The sequence below is a fragment of the Hoplias malabaricus genome, chromosome 5, assembly GCF_029633855.1.
Source record: "Hoplias malabaricus isolate fHopMal1 chromosome 5, fHopMal1.hap1, whole genome shotgun sequence".
NCBI lineage: Eukaryota > Metazoa > Chordata > Actinopteri > Characiformes > Erythrinidae > Hoplias > Hoplias malabaricus.
The window spans coordinates 16,781,698-16,805,197 of NC_089804.1; the positions used below are offsets into that span (position 1 = coordinate 16,781,698).

The window sequence follows — 23,500 nt, forward strand, 5'->3', positions numbered from 1 at the left end:
TGATCATGGTGACATTCATTAGCAACTGCATGTACAATTGGTCTTGGATGTCTGTTGATGGGAATTGTTGCTATGCATCAACAAAATGAAAATAAAGTACAAGGAAAAGTCTAAAAGAGAATCATTATATTTGCCAACGATTATATGAGAGAGAGAGAGAGAGAGAGAGAGAGAGAGAGAGAGAGAATAAGTGTGCAGTGAGACTCATGAGACGTTTTGCATCCAAGATCAGTCATGGCTGAATGCACTGGCTTAACATGAGTCACTCAGCGGCTGCTGCTTTTGGAGTCAGGGCCAAGGAAACTGTGCCTCCTCACCAGGGGGTGGCCACATTTTCTGACCTCAAAGACCACACCATGAGGGTAATTTAAACCTGTCCCCCCAAAACTCCTAAGCAGTATAAACCCTTCTATTGTTTATGTAACTTTATGACTTCAGTCCCTTTTTCTTTTAGGAACAAACTTCCCCTGTCCCTTCCTCCTCCTCTCCCTTCCACACACAGGTCCTAAATTCATTCCAGTCTCTTGCTTTCTCTGAAAACCACAGAGACATATGGTCCAGGCATCTGCTGCTTTTAAGTGCCATTCTCAAAACAGTGCTCAACAACAACAAAAAGAAGGAACAGAAGAAAAGTTAAAAAGAACAATAACCACAGAAGGAGATAAAAGCAGTCTGTATATGTGCCAGTACCCTTCATGTCTTCCAATACTGGCTTGTAAAGACAGGAAAAATAAAAGAAACAGAGGCTATAGTTAGGGTTAAGCTTAGCGACAGACCTCTGTTGGTGCAGTTAGGATTAAGCCTGGCCTTAGGGTCTGACCAATAAATCGGTTGGCTGATAACATTGCGTAATATTGATAACTAGTTGTATTATAAGTAACACTAAGGGTACTAATTTAAAAAATACTTAAGACTAAATGATTAGGTATCACAATAATAATAATAATAAGTAATGATAAAAACAAAAAATTCTATTAATTAGCATTTTTAACGATTCTATAAAAAATGACTAATTGTGACTTTACTTAATTGTTTAGTAATACTTATTATTGTCTTATTTCTTAATACTCTCATAAGCATCATTAATTAATGTACCCTTATTGTAAAGTGTTACCGTATTATTATTGCACTGTTAATTAACTGTATTCAAACTCAATTTCTGACCTGCATTGTTAAAGTACATGAAAACAGTCCAGGTAAGTGGATCTTGTCTCCACCAACTGTTGCACTGTCCCACCCCAAAATGACATGGTGAGGGGAAAAAGAAATAGTTATTTAGTAACTATTTAATTAGTAGTTGAATAAGGTCTAATGATCGAGGGTGAATAAAATCCCTGGTCAGAATGTGATGGCCTTTCAGTTATAATAGCAAATGTGTCCACACCCATGTTAAACACACTCCTAAACCCTTGAAGGGAAGTAGTAATAGGAACAACATGCAGTGAGAAATGTGTCTGTAAGTGTCTGTAAGGTTATTAAAGCACATTTTTGTATGTATGTACATGTGTATGTCTGTAGTTTGGTACTAACCCAAGCATGGGATGCACTACAAGGCAGTGGGGTTTATCCAGTCCATGGATGACAGAGTTCTTAAAGGAGCCATCCAAACGGGCCACATTGATCTGTTTCTTGCTGGCATCGTAGCTGGTCCAAAAGAGATTCCTAGACACCCAGTCCACAGCCAGGCCCTGAGCATTAGGAATGTCTAAAACAGGGACAGAAACTGGCATATTTACAAATGTCCAACAAAACAATGCATGATAAAAACACAAATGTGAGGGAAAAGTGACAATAATTGTTATTATTTTTTATTTGACCCTATATTTTTCACTTGTTTAATGTTCTAATAAAAGGTGGCTTTGTTACATTTTGTATTTTAATCTGTTTCAGGTGAACTTACAATATGAACACAGATGTAGAAAATGTAGGGTTAGGGGTGTTACCCAAGAATGCCTGTAGGTATAGCATGGTGTGCTTGTATATTTAGGGTATAGAACCTCTTTCTTTCAGGAGGAGGGCACAAGTGTAGCTTTGCTGAAGTTCATATAAATACAGAGAGTTTACCTGTAGCTAATTAGTAAAGAAAGCAGGCAGGTTATCAAAATTAGCATTTAGGTGAGATGCAATTTAGTTCATGTTCTTATCCAGAAACAATAAACAATTTTACAGAGGTGGTGCTAACTGTCTTGCCCAAGGACTCTTATTGATAGCCTTGTTGTTGTTTTTTTTTGTTGTTTTTTATATGAGTTCATGGTGAATAGTAGATACAGTTTTGATGACTCATTACTCAAACACATCATTCAAACAAAACTTTCAAAAAGGTCTCTTTCAAAGCATTTTCATTTAAATGTTAGAGTTAAAAAGGTAACTCAGCTAAAACATGCTAAAACAAAACACGAGTGAAAGAACACAATTGCTGGAGCTTGTATTTATGAATTATTCTTATAATTACTTGGTGTTTGAATAATCCATATTTGTGGTCATAAATGAAGGGAATTGCAGTGTAAGCTAATGTGCTAACATTAGAGCCTATGAGGAAAATGCTAATATGGCTAACAAAGTATAACAGCACTTTTCCCGTTATTATGAAATAGCACTGGATCCATTTACATCACTTACGTGAAGAGACAGTGGGTTTCTGTGTATTTACATGCTTTGAGACCTTCTCCATCATAGGAAGAGGGGCTGTGCATGAGATAAATACATCCATCCTTCATATAACTTAATTTTCACCATTTTCACACTCTGTTCAAAAATGGTGACCACAAAAAAAACCCTCAAGGATAGAACTGTTTTCCTAAACTGAAACCTAATGCTTTGGTTGTCATTGGGTTTTTCTTTAGAATACATAAATATTTATAAGTGGTTCATATTTCCTGCAATGTATTGATCGTGCACATTATCGTGCATATTATAAATATTTACATGTTATTGGAAGCAAAGTTAAGCAGAAAATTGTAAAGACCAGGCTCTTACCAGCAGATACCACAGTCTCCACACCCGTCCCATTGATGAAAGCTCTTTTGATCATCTGAGTCCGCACATCAGACCAGTAGATGCGTTGCTCCAAAGCATCATAATCCACAGCTGTTACGTTATCGATGACAGGCACAGTGAAGGAGATGATGTAATTGTAATAGGGATTATCAATGTCCACCCCTCTGATCTCGATCTGACGAGCGTACAGCAGGAACTGACGAGATTCTAGTGAAAGGTAATAACCAAAGGGAACAACTTTAAAATTATTGTAAAGAGAACTGCATTACACTGATCTCAAGAAGCTTTTACATTTTTATTTCCCCATTTTACTAATTACCAATTCCACTCGCTAGCTATGGCTCCCTCAAATGCATGATGCTAACAGTCACATGAAGCCAGCCATTGCTCCTTTTTCAACAGCTAACATAGGTATTGGACAATATCAATATCTTAAATCTCCTCCACACTTCGAGGAGAACACCAACTACCCAGATCTTTACTGGCTAACACTTTTCTGATTAAAGGGGGGTGCTTTCTTAAACTCTTGGTTACAAATGGCTGTGGCATCACTGGGGATGTAATTTGTGACCTTCCGATAAAAGCCCCAATGCTGGGAGAATGAAAATGGAAGGAAAATGTGGTCTCCTTGATGACACGTGATGTAACATATGTGCTATGTGATGTACGCAATGTATACTAAACATTCAGGGCACCTAAAGGGATGCAGTTCTCTGTGGAGCAGGAGTGGACAGACAGCGCTGATCTTTAGAGAAACACTAAGCTACTGGCTGCCCCTGAACACGGAATACTGAAGAGAGCAGCAGCCCTGACTTTAATACTGATCAGAGAGAGAGAGAGAGAGAGGGAGAGAGAGAGGAATTTTTTTTATTTTTATAGAGAAACAATAGAAAGAGTGTTGTTGGATAATGGGGTTGAAGGTGAAACAAAGGTGAGAGAGAGAGAGAGAGAGAATTAAACACAAAGCAAAAGAGGTAGTGTGGGCAATGAAAAAACTTAAAGAAAATTAGAAAGGAGCAAGAGAAAGGAAGTGAATGAAGAATGAAGTTGGAGTTGAAGGTGAAACGAGGGCGAGGGAGCGAGAGAGAGAGAGAGAGAGAGAGTGAGAAAGAGAAAGAGAGAGAATGAATAAGTGCGCAGTGAGCCTAATGAGACGTTTTGCATCCAAGATCAGTCATGGCTCAGTACACTGGCTTAACATCAGTCACTCAGCGGCTGCTGCTTTTGGAGTTAGGGCTAGAGAAAGCGCTAGAGAGCAATAAAATGAAAGGTGATAGTATGTGACAGAAGAGTGATAGAGATAATGCAATGGAGAATGAACAAAGGGAAATAGGACAATAGAGATGAAGTGATAGAAAAAGTAAGTGACAAAAAATAGAGAGACTCAGAGAGATTGCATGAGATGTGTCTTTCCGCTTCTTAAAGTTAGTGTTAAGGGAGGATGATAGAACACACACCACTGAGTACAGGACACACTGTAGAACACATGCACACCACTGAGCACAGGATACACTATAATTAAAACAGAAATTATATATATAATTTACCATAGCATGTGCGATTGTCAGGCTGCAGCTTCATGAGGTGTGGGCAGGCACAAGAGAAAGTCTGGTTATAGTTGATGAGGCACAGATGAGAGCACGGGCCTTTTCCATTGTTCGCAGCACAAGGATTCGGAGCTGACCAGAGAGAGGGGGAGAATGAAAATGAATGCACTGACCAGTTCAAATCAACAGGCAACAATTAATGCAAAGTTTAGCATCATTAGTGCTTGGTCTAAATGCCCCTTATTTGTTAATCCTATGTAGAAATGAGCAGAAATTTGACCATTGTTATTCTTCCGATTAATGAAACTTTAAGACTTTGTGTAAACAAGCAGAAATGTAAGCAGATGTTACAGCATTTTTTAGGTTTCATTCCATATTGTCAGACTTTCATTCAATATTCAGATTTTCATAGCATATTCTCAGTTTATATATAATTTTTATTTTATTATATGAAGTTTTATACGGGTGGCACGGTGGCGCAGCAGGTAGTGTCGCAGTCACAAAGCTCCAGGGGCCTGGAGGTTGTGGGTTCGATTCCCGCTCCGGGTGACTGTCTGTGAGGAGTTGGTGTGTTCTCCCTGTGTCCGCGTGGGTTTCTTCCGGGTGCTCCGGTTTCCTCCCACAGTCCAAAAACACAAGTTGGAAGGTGGATTGGCGACTCAAAAGTGTCCGTAGGTGTGAATGAATGTGTATGTGTGTCTGTGTTGCCCTGTGAAGGACTAGCGCCCCCTCCAGGGTGTATTCCCGCCTTGCGCACAATGATTCCAGGTAGGCTCTGGACCCACCGCGACCCTGAACAGGATAAGCAGTTACAGATAATGAATGAATGAATAAAGTTTTATTTAAAATGACTAATATTAATATATGTAAGAATGAAATTTCCTAAATGGCTTGCCATATAAGAAAAATGAAAAAAATGTTTTGCACTTTACGTTGAAGAATAAAAATTATATTATTATATAAAAATGATCAAATGTTCCTGATTTGTAAACATTTCAAGGAAATTAAAATTTCATCTGTTTGCTGTTGTCAAAGCAACAAGGGGGACCGAGTCGAACATTAAAAAGTTGACTCCCAAAGAATCGTTTTTTCAAGCGTCTGGGAGTCGCTCATATTAATGGTCGGACAATGATTTATAATTGTGGATTAGTCTTGCATTGCAGCTAATTTATGATGCTAATGTTAAATAAATGCAAAATATATTTAACAATAAAGTGACCATTTTATTTCCATAACTTTGGACCTTTAAGTTATTTATTTTGAAAAATAGTAATAGAAAATAAACCTAAAATAGAAAAAACATATACATTACTAAAATTGGGCTATTTTGTTTTAATTTAATTTAAGTTGATTAAACTAGACTAAATCTAACAATAATTAAATTACTAAAATGAGACTGAAACTAATACACATTTTAAATTCAAGACAAAAACTCAAGACTACATCAAAATCAGCTGCCAAAATTAACATTGGCTTTCTTTCTTCCACACTCCTCCAGAATAACCTAGAAACAATCACTCAGACTGATGGATAGTATCTGACTGTGGAAAAACTCCACAGATATGTTTTGGGCAGGCCAGGCTCATGGGGAGAAGAAAAGGTCGACTCTGTCCAAAGGGAGGTGTGCACATGTACTAAGTATAAGTCTAATGAAGAACTAATACCCAGCCATTGTAGTGTTATGGAAATGTAGCTTTTGTAATTCAGCTCTCAATCACAGAAGACTTGATTTGTTGCCATTTCCGTGCTTTGTCCAATTTTTTTATTTATATACTTATTTATCTATTTAATTAATTAATACAAATTTGTATACACACACACACACACACACACACACACACACAGAACCTAAGATAATAAGATAATTACATATATTTAAGCTTATGTCTTGTCAGTAAGTGTAGTGCTTGTATAAAGTTATATATAATCACAGTAAATACAAAACAATAATAATATAAAACAAAAAAAATATAAGGTACATATTTTTATCTATAAAGTAGTAGGTGTGAGTGAGTTTGAAGAATAATTGCATGAATTTCTTAAATCAACAGCACATATTATTTAAAATAATTTTTATTAACCGGTAAAACTAGGTATTGGATGGTAACCTCAAATAATATGGACTACCACAAGGAGAGATTTGGAAAACATTATATCAACACATTTACACACAGAATATCACATTTACTGGAATAATGTTATTTGGTTTAATTCTAATGTTGGGCGTTATTTTTTTGTTTGTTTGTTTTTTAACAAATAAACACTTACTGCTCAGATAAATAGCTTTTTAAATCTCATAATCTCTGGTGTCTAAAAGTTTTGCACAGTACTGAATATGTATAAATAATTACAAACTTATTAATTTATTATTAACTTATTATTCTTTTTAAAATTACTTTCTGTTACAGGAGACATTAACATGTTACTACATTTTTTTCCCCTGAAACAGATAAGGTGAACATTGACTGGGTTTGTCAGAGTTGAGTGATAAGTGCTGTAGCGAGCATGATCTTAGCTCTACTGACCCTGAGGCTGTCTGGAAGGGTGGTAGACCTGCAAGTCAAATGGCTGCGTGTTTGTCCTCTGCACCACAGTCACGTTGTGTCCAGTCCATTTGTTGGCTTTTGCCAGTGTGTTTGTGCGCCAGTCTGTCCAGTAAACCTCCCCTCCATACATGGTGACAGCAAAGGGGTGGGACAGGTATTCATGCCCCCGCAGAACCTCAATGAGACCAGAGCCATCGTATGCAGCTGAATAGATGGCGTCAGACCTGGGGACACAACATTGCTTTAGTAAATAAGGCAGGATTTAAAAGCTTATGTCCAGTCAGAAAAGTCAAACGTGTTTTCCAGCAAGTGTCCAAGCATGGCTCAATCTCTGAACCTCTATTTGGGACAGAGTGTCCCAAAAACTGATATTGGCTAAGTATATGTCTTACAGCTCAATGGGTTACTGAGGTTCAAAATTCCTTATTGACTAAAATCACAAACAACCAGAGTGAACTTTGTGTGTGTGTGTTTACCTGGCATCAATCCACAAAATGCGGCGCTCCAGGTAGTCAACGGTGAGGCCGTTAGGCCAGCCTCCACTGCCTGTTTCTCTGTGAATAGTACGACGACCATCACCGCTCATGGAGGCAGCTTCTATCCTTGGAGAACTGGCATCCCAGTCGGTCCAGAACAGGATACTGTATATATATTTATATATAATTAAAAAAAAAAAAAAAAAGCAAATCCAAAGTCAAGACCTAAACATGTTAACACACAAAAGCACACACACTACTCTATTAAAATATAAGAAAAATAAGAGGTGATAAAGAGATCAAAATCACTAAATGTTCTGGGTAGTTTTGTGGGAGGTTTTGGGCAAGAAGGACAGCACACCCATTTGTTTTGGGCTTTAGGCATCTATATTAAATATATAAGATAATATCTTATCACAAGCAGTGTATTAGAAACCAGCATCAAAAACCCTGCGCTGCAGTAAAACTACAGAAATATGTAACTGGTCTGGGTCCATGCATCAGACCAAGAGAATTGGAAAAAAAGCAGTTAATGTGTTAAATAAACAGATGTACATTGTGCAGTAACTGGATATTTCTTCTATGTTTAAATATATATCTGGGTCAGGGTCTGGGTCTGGGTCTGTGTGTGTGTGTGTGTGTGTGTGTGTGTACGCTGTGCCTCACCCATCTCTGGGGTCAAGGGCAATGGCTCGAGGGTGCTCCACTTCTCCTGCCAGCAGGGTGGTGCGCATAGTGCCATCCAGCTTGGCCACCTCAATCTGGTCTAGGTTACTCTCCACCCAGTATATGTTTCCTGCGATCCAATCCACAGCCAAGCCCTCTGGTGTAGCCAGACCATATTGGATGACCACTTCAAAACTAGTCAGAGCTGGAGAAAAAGTGCAATATATTAGCATTTGCCTCGAGTCAAATTCAGTCATGATAAAGGAAAATTTTATCTACAGCATCAAGCCACTACATTGAAGGCATGTGAAATGTTATCTTTTAGAGACATAATTTAACAGGATGCTAGAGGTTCAGTTAAAGAAAAGCAATTTACTAAAATAAGTTGATCATTTAATTAGACCTATATTCATCCAAGTGTGGTCCACTGGGAAAAAAAGTCATTGATGTTTTAAAACACTTTTGTTGTTTTAAACATTGATTAAACAACTTCTTCCTACGGCTGCTTTTGTCGGGTGTCACCACAGAGGATCAACCAATCCATTATCAATTTGGCACAGTTATCATGAGATGCCCTAGCTGACACATCCCTGCCTATTTATCCAGACTTTGGGACCAGCACTGCAATGCAACGCATTCTAGTGGCTAAGTACAGACACTCACACCTATGGACAATTTTTTGAGTAGCCAATCCGCCTACCAACGTGTGTTTATGGACTGTGGGAAACCCACACGGACATGGGGAGAATACACCACACTCATCATAGACAGTTACCCGGAGCGGGGTTTGAACCCACAACCTGAGGAACCTGGAGCTGTGTCACAGAGACATTACCTGTTGCGCCACCTTGATTAAACATTGATATATTACTTATGGACTAAAATATACAGGACACCCTTTTGACAGAATTCTCCAGCAAATAATGGGTGAGGAGGCCTATCATTTAGGCTATGCCTGGAATATGGTCGTCATTTTGAAAGCCGCCATATTGGATCAAGGGCAAGTTTTTCCCAATGGGAAGGTGGTTATGTAGCATATCAAAGAAATGAAAGGGTGTCCTGCAACTTTTGACTCACCCAGTAAATACCTATTAAGGCTGTTATTAGACCAAGATTTCACCAAAATGCACTTTTGTTTAGAATTAGAATCACTTTATTGGCCACTGCGCTTGCACACAGAGGATTTTTTTATCCGCATTTAACCCAATCCATGCAGTGAAACACATGCTTACACACACACACTAGGGAACACTAGGGGGCAGTGAGCACACATGCCTGGAGTGGTGGGCAGCCCTAGCCATGGCGTCCAGAGAGCAGTTGGGGGTTAGGTGCCTTGCTCAAGGGAACTCCAGTCATTCCAGTTACAAATCCAGTTCCTTAACCACCAGGCCATGGCTTCCCACCTAAAGCCCCCCCATCTTAAGCCCCATTCACATTTGAACTTCAGGGAAACTCAAGAGAAACTCTGGAGTCTCGGGTTCTGAGATTTTCTGTGTCTGACGCGTTATCTCAGTTTGCTTTACATAAGTGTTCACACATATATCTCCTACAGGTAAGCTCCGGAATATTTCTGAGTTACCGTGCATGTGTGAAAGGGGCTTGAGTGAACAAGTTCTGTTGGGTGAATTACCAGGAACGATAACGACGCAACACCAATGTTGCCTAATGTCATTCACTTTCTTGAGTTGAGGAAGTTGAACAAAGTTCAGCTTTCTACAATATTTCTACATTTCGGTTACTCCTTCTTGGTGAAACCATGGCAACCAAGAGTCAGCACAAGCTTTAAGCAATGACATAATGTCATATGGTATCAACTAAGACTATGTTCACATTACAATTCAAGCCACATTCATCAATTTAGAAGTTTTTGATCAGATCAGATTTGGTGGTCTTTGTATCTTTAATGTATCTTTAGTGTATCTTTAATGTTAACAAACCTGTCGCTGAATTGGCACGCATGCACCCATTGATATGTTTATGTAGGTCGCCTTCTCCAAAAACAAAACCATCATATTTGTATGAAATGTCATTATTTTAAAACAGGAAAAACAGATATATTTGGAGCTCATGTGCATCATTTTGCTCAGGATGACAGCAAATAGCTCGTCAACTACATGATTAGAGCAAGGATGAGAATAAAGTTCTGCCGGCTTTTACTGCTGCATCGAGATATTGGCTGAATCCCAAATGTCTCCCAATACACTTTGTAGCACTCAATGTCATAAAATGACTGTTTCTGAACTAACATAGTGTATGTATGCCCACAAATTAGATGGTGTTCAGTCTAGAACCATATAAGAAAATGACTCATGTCCACACAGCCCTGAAAAGCTCAGAGGTGAGTCACATTGGGGCAAAAAAAATGTATTTGTGTCACTTCATTTAATGTGGCAGGTAAACAGCTACACCATGTGTCTTGAAAGAACATGTCTGTCCTCCACTGCCCTGTAACTGATATATGACCCAAACATATGCAGGCACACAAATATCCACAAACCCTATCTTATGCCATTTCTCTCTTATTCAACTTCTCTATGCAGTTGGGAGGAGGCATTGAATGCCCAGCCTCCAGTGGACAGTGAGTATTACACAGCCCATCGTCCACACACACAGCAGTAATTAGAGTCCTGGGCCTTAGTATTGTTGGGCTGGAGACAGACTGGCCTCTTGACTGGGGGAGCTGAGCAAAAAAGCTCTTTGTTGCTTTGTTCGGAAACTGGCAGCCATGCTGGCTGTGTCCACTTCTAACCCAGAGAAATGGACAGGGATTTGAAATCAGAGTTGGACACTATCTGTAGCTGCAGAGTTGTTTTGGAAAGGGGGGTGAGCGGCTATGGAGGGTGCCTGGTCTGGACGAGCAGGCTGAAGGTCAGTGTTGTGCATCCGACACTTGACAAGGGCAATTTGTAGTCACAAGCTTTTTGACGAATGGCATGTAAACATTCTCTCAGCAGCACATCAGTCAGATAGCGGCCTTCTATTAATTTCATTCAGAAGATATTCATTTGTAGTATAAGGATATTCACTTCTTTTCTAAAAAACTGCTATTCAAAATATATATTTTTCTGAGGATACTATGCAAATTGTTATATCCAACTTTTCTGTTTCAAGTAACTTGCTTTTAGTCCTGTAAATATATTAGCAGGTACATTCTTCTACACCTAAAAAGTTCAGTCAGAAAAGTTGATTGCATTTTCTGCTTCACACAAACCTCTGAAGCTAAGCAGGTTTGGCCCTGGCTAGTACTTGGCTGGAAGACAGGGCAGGATTGGGACAGTTGATCCAGCTGAGAATCATGATATTACTCATACCCATATACTCATACATATACTCACAGCTGTTGTATCTGTTTGTATATGACTAGTGTGTTTTTTTTTTGTGTGTACACATTAAAGAAAACAATATAGGCTTAATAATTACCCACTCTTTAATTACCAGCTCATTCATTCCTTAATTAGAAATGTATATTTACATACAGGTGGCAGTTACTGTTGCTGTCACACGGCTCCAGGGACTGTTTTCCTTCTGTCTATTTAAGCTGTGCTAAACACAAACTCGTCAGATTTAGTGAGTGCGTGAGTGGTTAATTTTTTAATTTAATTTTTTTTTTTTTATGTCACAGCAGAAAGACTAGAATATCAAGAAAAGTTAGAATATCAAAATGAAGAAATGCGAAATAGTGAAGGAAATGAGGGGTTGTGTGTTCTGAATTATGTTTCAGCTGGTTGTGCAGTGTGTGCCAGAGCACTGGATTGATCCACTATCTGCAGACTTTTAACAGACTCCCCCAACTCTCCTTCTCTTTCTCTGCTCTTCACACTTTAGAACCACTCTGTTTTCATACCAGCAGCACCTGAGATTTGTATTTTAATGCATATGTACAGCACTGTGCAAAAGTCAGAGACCACACAGCATTAATTTACCTTCCTGTGAAAACATTAAAAACAAGATATATGATATCTGTAAAAACCATTCTGATCAAACCCAAAGCTCACTCAAATCTCTTCATCTCCCTCGTTTCAGGTGACACCTCATGATCACGGAGCTGTTACCTGATGTTTATTCACAAAAGTGAAGTGGATGGAAACATTAACATTTTTTTTTCTGCTGATATTTCTTTATTGTGCATATTTGTGGAATTTTCAGATGGAAAGCCTTGTGTTTTCACAGGAGGTACTGTGCTGATGAACTCATCATAAGCGTCCAGACCAGATGACAGGCCAGGCCAACGGGAAACCTCCTGGTTTTCCTGATGGCCTATCGGGGCCTGCTGGAAGACATCCAATGAAAGCTGAGGAGCTGCTGGAAGGGAAGATGGTGATGCTAACTGGTCCCAGTGTTCTGTGTGCATCCCAATTCCCAAAATGCAGTGACAGGTAACTGTACCAACTAAAGGGCGCCATCCGTCAGATGAGACAGTAAAAGGTCCTAACAACCGAGGACATGAATGATTCCAGGGCTTTACCCTGATGTGTAGCTCAAACTATCATAGTAATCACTTCTGGCTTTCTAAAATTTTTTTGAAAAAAAAAAAAATTAGTCCACTCAGGTCAGTATCAGACTCTGTGGCTGAGACTACTTTTCCACCAACAGTTTCCCTACAATATGTAGCCAGAGATGTCACAAAACCCCATCTTTAACGCAGGCTTTGAAAACAACAACAACAGCGGGGCGTTTTGCGAATTTGTGATTAAAGTCTCTCTGGCCAATCAGCACTCTTCAATATATACAAGTCACATTTAGTTCTTAACTGGCTCACTTGGAAAAACAAACAAATAGAGGGGTGGTGGTGGGGGAGCAGAGTCCAGTTGGAATCATGCACCTAAAAATATATCCATAAGTTTCCAAGAAGAAAAAGCCTTTGTTAAACGATCATTCATTTGTTAAATCAAGTTATCCCAAATTTAGACTGGCTTAGCAGGTCTTGCAATGATGTTAAAAGTGCCAATTTCTATGCAACTTTTAATAACTTCAGTTATTCCTGTTTTTATTATGTATTTGGCTTATAAAGAAGGTAATTTTATATCTAAACTCTTCTGTGCTGTGTAAATGTTACTGTATCTGTGAAGGGGAACAAAGTCAGCGACACTTCTGAGAAAGCTTTTGTTGAAGGCCACAGCTGTTACTCAGGGGTTTTAGGATTTGAAAGATGGAAAAAAAAGAAGCAGAGGGGTGATTACAAAAGCACCTGTCAAGGCTAGTGTGTCCAGTCCAAGCTCAACGTAGAGCTACTGTAGAACAAATTGCTGAAAACGTTCACGCTGGTCCTCAAAGAAAGTTGTTAGACCACACAGCTGGGAATTGGGCTGCGTGACAATGAGCTTTGGGCACCCATGACAGTTGTCTTTCCTTGGACAAACCACTGCTTACTGGGAACACCACTCCAAGATCTGCAGTTTTGGGGATAAACTAACCAAATCCTTACAACCATCACAATGTGGCTCATTCACCTGTAAGGGGTTTTAATCTTGTGGGTGACAAATGTCATAATATACCTACATATACGTACATAATATATACACAGCTATAACCACAATGTCCTACACACATACGCAATACCCAGTGGTTATGTGGCCAAAACACGCCTGGTCTTGTGTGTTGTATGGAAGAGTCTTAAAGACCTACTCACTGAACCACAAATACAGGAAAAACCCACATCAAAAGCAGGCTAATCCAGACCAGCCCAGAGCCTTCCTCAAAATTAATAAACACCATCTCCTCACCCCAAGCTATTATCCACTTCACTTCTCCAGCTGCAACCAATGGCATGGTTGAACATAACCATCAATTTCATAATCAATCCCACAACTATTCTGCTTTTCTTCACATGGAGACATGCATGACACACTGCTCTCTCCATTAAAGGGGCACTCAGCAGAATCATTTTAAACAGAGCAATTAGAATGTGAAGAGCTGTTGTGGAATATTTCATGAGGATGAGAAGTAAAGGTTGAGTGCAGGATTTGAATGGACAAGCTGTGGCTCTTTGAGGCACTGGTAGTTTTTCTTCCAAAGCTGTGGGCAGATACAGCTGGAATATACCCCTTTAAGTGGTGCTGAAGCAGGCCATACGTCTAAAATTTGTAGACACATGCCCAAAGTCAAGTATGAGCTAAATGACTTGTTAAAGAATAAACAGCCAACATCAGTACCTTAGAACTGCTAAATTTTAAATAGAAGAATGCAATTAAATATGTTTTTCAGTTATTACTGCAGCCTCTGAAGGAGCTACAGAAAGTTATACAATCATGTTCTACTTCTTCTGAGGCAGAGGCTAAGACAAAGTGGAATAGCACATGATTGATACCTTTAAACAAGGAGAGCATTATTGTATAATTATCCGTAGCTCTGTTAGAGGCAGCAATCATAAATCAAGTGTGCAACATGTCCATGTTTACATCTGCCTCAGAGGCAGCAGAATTTTATTGCCTCAATAAAACAAACCTCAGTTGCTCAGGAAAGTACTTAATCAGAATCTGCCTCAGAGGCAGCAGAGAATTATAACATTCTGCAGCTTCCTCAGAAGCAGTTACTATACCCTCCATTTGACCCAAAAAAATTTTGCTGACAAGCATTAAATCCTCACAGATACAGTATGTATCAGTATCTAGTTTAACGTTTCATGGAAGTATAGAGGCTGCAAAACGTGTGGAACAACATTTTAATTAATCCCCCTCATTTAAACAAACAACTCAGGTGTCTATATACTTTAGGCCACAACGTATAACAGATTCTATTTACACTTGAATATGTCTGGACATGTCTCTCACCTCCGTTTTCAGACAGTTTTCCACGGTATATCTTGTCCTCCACCACGTCTGTCCAGTAGAGGGAGCTCTGGTTGAGGTGGAAGTCCAGGGCAATGGTGTTCCTCAGGCTGGGCACCAAAACGCTGAACTCCCCCTTATACAGATCAATCCGCCGGATCTCGTGCCGGTTGGAGAAGATGATGAAGGGCTTGAAAGGATCTGGATCAGAGAGGAAAAACACTTGAAACCACAGAGAAAGGCATCACCATCCAAAATGACACTCCAGTGACGGAACAAGTCAATTCCAAGGGCTCTAAATAAACTCAGACTCTGATCAGTAATTTTCATTGGCAGAGGTCCAATAAAAGCGTTAAAGGCCTTAAAAAATCATTTCGGTCTAAAATGCTTTAAAAACTGATGCCCAAAAGTGTTCATTCTAAACATACAAGTGCAAATCTCAATCCTCCAGTGCTTCAGAACAGTAAAGAGAGGCCATACCTATACATTTGGAATGTCATATGATGAATGTACATCATCAAAAGCAGAGCTTCCAATGATTTAGTAACATTTTAACTGGCAAAACATCTGAAAACAAGTGAACACATTTCCTTATGCAATAGAACTCACTTTAAATGAGTTTAAAACAGACTCTGCTTTAAATCCATCTAAATTGTGCCCAATCATGAAGCATGTAAATGTATTTCCATAAAAACTATAGTCTTTTTTCCACTGCAACTTCTGAGCAATGACTGTAACTGTTCCAGTGGCATTTCCACATGGAAACACTTTTGACTCTGAACACTTACAAACTGTGCTCTGCCCGGTTTCTTCAGCACGGTTAACTAACCGTGTTGAGAGCCAGTGAACTGTTGTGGTGGGTTGGTTTAATTACATAGAGACTTCCTGATTGGTTCCACATTTATTATACTCCGTTGATGTCACAACAGTTCTAAGCACTTTCTGATGAGCACAATAAATGGAAACAGAAACCATAACCAGGTTCATGAGTCTGAGTCCATGTGGACTGGTGCAAAGCGGATATGGTAACAGGCCAGCCCGTCTGTGAAAAAGAGGCCAATGACATCACACCGTAGGCTTTTCGTGTGTCGACTTGTGCTCAACAAAAGCTGCTTAGTAACTCTACCTTAGAAGGCTAACATCTCGCACAAGAACTAAAATGCCAAATTCAAATTTGCTCTGTTTATTGAAAAGTCAAAATCGTTCATTTAAAGATGAATGGTCTGAAAATGTGTTCACTGAAACAGTCTTGATCTTCAGTTTAATGGAGATTTGGAAAATGGATCCCTGCTCTGCACACATCTAAAAGAAAAAGTGCACTCCTCACAGGTTTTCAGTAAAACATTTGCTTTCTTACTGTATAAGCAAGAATATTTAAATATATATATATATATATATATAAGAAAAGATTCCAAGCAAATGAACTGTGGCTTCTAGTGCTCTTTTTCGTCCTCATCTCTACCACTTAGTTCTTCTGCTCAGCATTTTTCTCGCTGACCTGTGCTCTTGCAGCTCTCGTGGTCAGCCTCCAGGGCCCAGCCCTCATAACATGCGCACTTCACGGTGGCTTTCTCCTGAATGCAGCGCTGGCTGCACTTGAGGTGCTTGGCGCAGAAGCTCTGGATATGGCAGGTCTTGTTATCTGTGCCCAGCTCCATGCCTGTAGGACAGGAGCACAGGATGCCCTCCCCTGGGGCAATGGAGCAGTTGTGACTGCAGCCTCCGTTGTCCACTGAGCACAGGTCTGCAGAGGTGGAGGAGGAGAGAAACACAGAATCATAATCACTGCAAGGAATATTCTGGAGGCAAAGGGTCTGTTGACAAAATGGATTACGAATGTAACACAGGACAAACAGGAAGAAAATAGAAAGAAAGAAAAAAAATAATCTTCAAGGCAGTAAGGCCTTGGATTCATTAAAATCCACTGTAAAATGAGTAGAGCTGAAGAAAAAAATGAGTAGTCGTGAAGAAGTAGACTGGGGGAAAAATATTAATGCTTTTTTTTTTCAGGGCTGACCCTGAATATTTTGGTATTCGTTTGTTGGGTAGGTATTCAGCTTTTAATTTTGAGATTCAGGTATTAATTTTTTGGATACTCATTGGATAAATGTAGGCTATATATAAAGGCAATGCTCCACCCCACCCATATTCAACCAATCAATCAATCAATCAATCAATAAATAAGCTCTGTTGCCCCAGCGCTCCATTGTATTTAGCCTTGTCAACATAAAAGGCCTAAAAGAAGCCCAAAACAGTGCATGGCTAAGCTACATTTCATTATCTCAGCTTTCTCAGGTGAATTAAACCAGCCGACTTCACGAACCTCCGGTTAACTCATGCATACTCTGTGCCCTTAGTGGCACCATGTGTACATGAGTTAGAAAGTGCAAGGCTACATGTAGCTACAGCTCAAGCTCAGGATTTTAAATTGGGCATCAAATGGGGATTTTCGGAACCCCCATGCCACAGATTATTCGCCCACTATTACAGCTGAAGAACCAAAGTCCTAAATGGTATTCAGGACAGCTCTAGCTTTTACTATAATGGAAAACCTGGTTTAGCAACTTAGCAGCACCCCTTTATGTAGCTATTCTATTTGTTGCTCTGGATTGTACTGTTATATGTGAAAGGATAGACTTCTTCCTCTTCAGCTAATGTGGTAAACGTGCACATAACCACCAAGTGCACCAACCCACCAATTGTTTGAGTCTTTTTTTTGTTTGTTTGTTTGTTTGTTTTTGCTAATAACCATAATTAAAACATTTTCACTATGGAAAAAAGGTTTATATTAAATATTAATATAAATGATTTATTGACTGGTCCTCTGTGTGTGTGTGTGTGTGTGGAGTCTTACCACAGAGCTTCTCATCAGAGCCATCAGGACAATCGTCCTTGCCGTCGCAAAGTTTTTCAGCGGGCAGGCAGATGGAGTCGTTGCTGGCACACACGTGGTGTGAGAGCTTACATATCAGTGCCTCGCAATTATCCTCATCAGAGTTATCCTCACAGTCATTGTCCCCGTCACACACCCACGCTTTACTGATACACCGAGCTAGAGAGAAAGGGAGAGAGTGTGCATTTAGAGCAAGTCTAAGGACAACAGAGACAATGTCCTTGAGTATACATGTATATGAAATGATGTTAGCTTTGCCCTCACCAAAATAGCACTGCACAAATTATAATCTTCATTTAGCCTGTATCAGTATTCTCTAGCAAGGTTTTATTTTACATACAAAGCACATCTTGAAACTTACTTATAACTCATTTACATACAGTTAGTCTAAATTGCTCAGGATGTGTCACTAACTCACATTAAGGATACTGCTCCACAAGGGGGCGCTATTGAAGTTCGCATCAAAAACACTTTTGGGTGAGTCCCATTTCACCACTTGGCTCTACCCCTCTGTATTGCCTAAGGGTAGTGGTGTCTCAATTCTTGTTGGGATTAAGGAATACGGGGATGGCTATATTCAATTTGAAACAAAGATTTTTCAAGGGCACCAACGGACACTTTTGAGTAGCCAGTCCCACCTACCAACTTGTGTTTTGGGACCATGGGAGGAAACCGTAGCACCTGGAGGAAACCCATGCGGACACAGGGAGAACACACCAAAACTCCTCACAGACACTTTAATAAACTATGACAAAGTTGTATTACCTTAGTTTCATGTCGTTTCAATCCATTATGTCCCTTTACTTCATAACAAGCATAAAACATTGCAAGTAGTTGCCAGTGTCTTGGAATTTACAGTTCCAACTTAAATGCTAAAGTTTTCTAGCTACTGTGGCTCCAACTGCATTTAAAGTGACAATAAGGATAATTAGCTGAAATTCAGTTTCATGTCACAGAGAGTTAGGAGCGACTGATAATTTATGTTTCTGGATAGCATGATTCCCTTTAACTACATTAAAGTCCAGAAGCTATGATATCACTGCAGATTCAAAGCAAAGCACAGCTGAAGAGCTGCTTTTTTGTATTCTGATGACATGTTGAAGTATGTTGTTGTTTGTAGGGGAGGTTTTTAACTACTACAACCTGCAACTCAGTTACAAGGAGCAAGATGACACTTGAAAACAAGGGATTGGGGTAAAAGTAAGAAATCGGATTCACCCTTTGTGCCCCTTTACATAATTTTTCTTCAATTTAGTTGTTGCCTGTTCCACCTGTTAACTTGGAGCCTACTAATCTCACAAAATGTAACCAAGCTGGAATGAGGACTAGGTTTCTGAGATACATGAGAAACAACTGTACTTTCTTTTTGAACTGCCAAACTTTCCAGTGCCACTGGACAAGATGTCTGGAGGAGAGTACTTACTGTCCAAACCAGTTATGTCAGCTAACAGATGCCTGTGCTGGCTCTTGTGCTTGGGATGTGGAAAGAATGAGGTTCATTCTACCCACCCAAAGAAAGCAAGGACTGATGGATGGTCCGAGGTCACCCCCCCCCACCACCACCTCCTCTTGTCCAATTGTATACGGTGTAGTTTCACAAAATTCAAAGCAGGTAGGTGATGACTGAGGAATTTAAGTCAGTACTATCCTAATAAAGCTTTACTCTATGTTTGAGAAATAGAGGGAACCTGACCAATAAATTATTATGGGTCAAGCCTCAAACAGTAACACATTTGAGACAAAAGTAACCCATACATATGGAATAAGAGGAAACTGTCCAGACTCTTTGAACTATTTTTATATATCTCCCTTGGATGTGAATGAATACAGCAACAATAAAGAGCTAGAGTGTATTCAGGGTCAATCTGAAAGGGAACGTCAATGATTGTGGAGAACTGCAGTTCTCTCTGGTTTATTTATGTTCAGAAGCTCTATGTTTGATGAGAAAAATGACTGTTGTTTGTATGTAGCTGAAATGTAACTTGTTTGTAAGTTTTTATTCACTCTTTGAATTACCACAGAAACTTGTTTGTAACTCTTGTTGTTTAGTTTTTTAGCACTTTGGCTCTGTTTACTCTACTTAATTTAGAGTGGGTCCCTACCTTAATACACTGAAACAGCAAAAATAAGTCAATATTACCCACCTATGGAGCATGAATAAATTAAAATCTCTTTTCATGATTTACAAATTTGGAGGGCTCTTTGCCATTTTTCTTCCATGATCAGAGAGAGAAAAAGCCTAGTATGTCTGTCTGAGCCTCTTTGTAAACACTTTAGACCAGTTTTCAGTGCACAAAGTGATTGAAGCTCTAATTTTAAGGAATAAAAAATACCTTGTGTTCCTTCATATCCAGCATGAGCTACCAACCTGAGTCCCTGCAGGCAAACTTGACGGCAGGGTCGCACATGTGTGTGACACCCTCACAGTGCTTCTCGTCGCTCAGGTCCATGCAATCCGTATCTCCGTCACATCGCCAGCGCATGGGGATGCACAGGCCGTCCATCCGGCACTGGAACTCGTCAGTGTGGCAACCTCCAGGGGGTCGCGTGGCTGCAGGAACAGAGCAGAGAGGGTTACACAACACATACAGGGGAAGTTCTCTAATTACTAACTTTAATGAGCCCAGCCTGGCTGCAGTAACCTGCCAGGATCAGTGGTCATCACTGAGTCCATTATCCAAAACAATTATTCTGAAAGACATTGTGCCCAGTGCTGGCATCATCAGGTACCAGGCACAGCTGGTGATCATGGCAAAGTTCAGGCTTTAGCCAAAGTTGATGATTTCTAGTGCTTTTCCAAACCTAACGTGAGATCGGTAACCAGTATTATCAAATTGTAACTCACATGAGACGAAGAATTAAACTGCTTTTTAGACCCTCAAAAATCAGTTTATAGAGCAGGTCCCCCTAATGGAGTTGGCCATGTTTATACAAGTTTAATAGAGAATATCTCAGATGTTCAGGGCACCAGGTCTCAGTATAATGACTTTGATAACATGCAGAACAGTCATTGGAAATAGCTATTCATTCTACTGTGCTAGCATGGTGCTTCTTGTTCTAGCATTTAGATGCCTACGCTATTTTTGTTTCTTTCACAGAACTAAACCGATTAAAAATTCTGACCTAACTTTTTTCAAACTATGTGCATACTTTAAAGTAAAGGGGATGCTCACAATTTTGGGGAAACACTGTTCTCTCTGGTTTGTTTACGCTCAGAAGCTTGGTGTTATATAAGGTGGAAAATATGTCGAAAGAGAAAAACGACTGTTCATACGTAGAAATTTAACTTGTCTGTAAATTTTTATACAGTGTTTGATTTACCACAGAAACTAATTTGTAACTCGAACTGTCTAGTCCTGAATTCAGAGACATTGCTACTTTAAATAATGAATATTATATATTTCGTGCTACATTCTACGTAGGGTGCAGACACTTTAGAACTGTCCCGCCTCTTCCTCTAAGTCTTTTCAATCACAGTGCTGAATCTGTGTTTATGTGAGTGTGCAATAAAGAGGTCAAATTGTGCAAAACAACAAAATGCGGAGAAATAAGAGTACTGAGTAAATATGAAGAAAACGAGAAGGGAGAAGAAAGAAGCAAGCCAAATGGACTAAAATCCAGAACAACTGCTCCTCACTCCGGGACCCTCGTGTTGAAATGAGCTGTGGCTCATTCTCATTTAAAGGAACAGATGCTGAAACCAGTCATTCTAAATATGGCTGTTTAGACAGGGGGAGAATGCTGTTGCGATACATATGCAGTTCACAGACATTCCATGGAAAAGGGATAAAATACACTTGCATATCGTTTGATTTTAACTAAACTGGCTGAATCTAATGTATTTAAAGTGGGCACTGTGTGGCTGTGTTAGCTATGAAAACTCAAACACCACATCAGGACTTGATATTGGCAGTTTATCAACATTAAATGACTTGGATCAGGTCTTGGATCCGGAGTGGAGGCAAAAAGTGGTTTGGGACATCCCTAGTTCTCAGGGCCGGTGTGTCCGGTGCTGGCATCATTAGGCTACGGACAGAGAGGCTGGCGCTCATAAGGAAAGTCAGGCTTTGGCAGGGCTTTGGCACAGCTAGAATTGGCCCTGTGGAGCGCACTGAAGTGAGACTAATGACTTCCAGACACAAGGCTAAGCCAGGCCTACAGGCTCTCTCACACATTCGCGTAAGTTTGACGCACTTATCGACATTTTCTCTCTCTCTCTCTCTCTCACACACACACACACACACACATTAAAGTGGGCCGTGCTCATTAGATTTTGGCCTTGGACTTGCTGGACTGCAGAGCTATGTGTACACTGTCAAACATTTGAGGACACCTTACTGCCTTTGGAAATTACTTTGGAAAGCAGTACCTCATTTTCATTGTTACTTTTCTGTCTGTAATGGAACCCAAGTCACCTGACCTTAAAGACCCCAGAAGATTCAATAATGAAATATAATATCAAAAACGTCATTATAGCTATCAGTCCTTCAAAGAAAGCTCCAGAGAAACATAGTTCTGTCTTAGAAGCTGGTTATGTGTTTTTTTTTTTTCTTTTCATGATCTAGTGCGCAGAATACCCACTTGTAATCATTCCCACAGAAGGCAGGGCAAGGGCCCTTACTGCATATTAAGCAACATTTATTTAACACCTGAAAGGGCACAGAAAAAAAGAAGCAATTGAATGAGTAACAATTTGGGCTTTGTGTATGGCAGAACTGGTGGAGATTCTTATTCAGCCTCCTCCCCAAACTGTAAAGAGTGATTAACACCACACCACTGAAAAATGCTACAAACCATTATAGTGAAGGAAAACTTTAATCCTACCATAACATATTATCTACATTTCTTATTAGCAACGCCCAAAAAAATATTTTGTGGCTTTCATGAGTTCCACATGATCCAGGACCCCCTGTATTTCGCACCTTGGATCTAGTATCTCAACAGAGATGGTTGGGGAGGGGTTGGATGGGAAGGTTTAGGAAGGATGTCCAAGTCCAAAAACCTCTGGGAAGTCCTACAAGAGACATGGTGGTGTGTCTGGATAAAATTTCCAGCAGTTATAGCTGCTAAGGGAGTTGGATAGATTGGATAAGTTGGATGAATTGTTGGACAAATGTGCTGTGTGGTTTAGATATTATGTGATACTGTTTTCCTTAATAGACCTTGTGTGTTGTAACTATGTTAAGTTATTGCAAATCAATAAAAAGCCTATCACATTACTGTCAGAACAAAATGATGTATCTACATTTTTTGACGCGATCCATGTTTTGGCATGATCTGAAAATATCAGAATTAAATTTGCTTGGAATAAAACATGTTGGTCTTAACTCCCACTCCACGTTTTCTCTGTTTTCTTCCTCTGAGAATTTCCCCATTTGGAGATAAGAAAGCTTTTCTCAACCCCCCCCCCCCATGTGTATGTCCCCCTACCACATACTGCACATGCACTCCTCTCCAAAATCTCAAGGAGCCAAACCTGGGGCAAACCATGAGGCAGCTCTCAACTGTAGGTCTGAAAACATAGAGGACAGCCAAGAGAGTGTGAGGAAGAGCCTGTTCACAAATACAAAAGTCTGTGTGAGTGTGTGTACGTCAACAGTCCTGCACA

General features: G+C 39.8%; 1 protein-coding gene across 2 annotated transcripts in view; it reads right to left on the reverse strand.

The window, feature by feature from the left end:
* lrp1ab (low density lipoprotein receptor-related protein 1Ab) overlaps positions 1-23,500 on the reverse strand; it is a 197,990-nt gene that overhangs the window by 58,712 nt on the left and 115,778 nt on the right. For both annotated transcript variants that reach the window (XM_066670352.1, XM_066670351.1), the window contains exons 21-30: positions 20,261-20,443; positions 17,854-18,051; positions 16,498-16,743; positions 15,003-15,200; positions 8,233-8,437; positions 7,567-7,731; positions 7,070-7,314; positions 4,545-4,676; positions 2,977-3,204; positions 1,531-1,705 (exon numbers count right to left, since the gene is read on the reverse strand). In XM_066670352.1, coding sequence (XP_066526449.1) covers positions 1,531-1,705; positions 2,977-3,204; positions 4,545-4,676; positions 7,070-7,314; positions 7,567-7,731; positions 8,233-8,437; positions 15,003-15,200; positions 16,498-16,743; positions 17,854-18,051; positions 20,261-20,443 — 1,975 coding nt within the window. The remainder of the gene's footprint in view (positions 1-1,530; positions 1,706-2,976; positions 3,205-4,544; positions 4,677-7,069; positions 7,315-7,566; positions 7,732-8,232; positions 8,438-15,002; positions 15,201-16,497; positions 16,744-17,853; positions 18,052-20,260; positions 20,444-23,500) is intronic.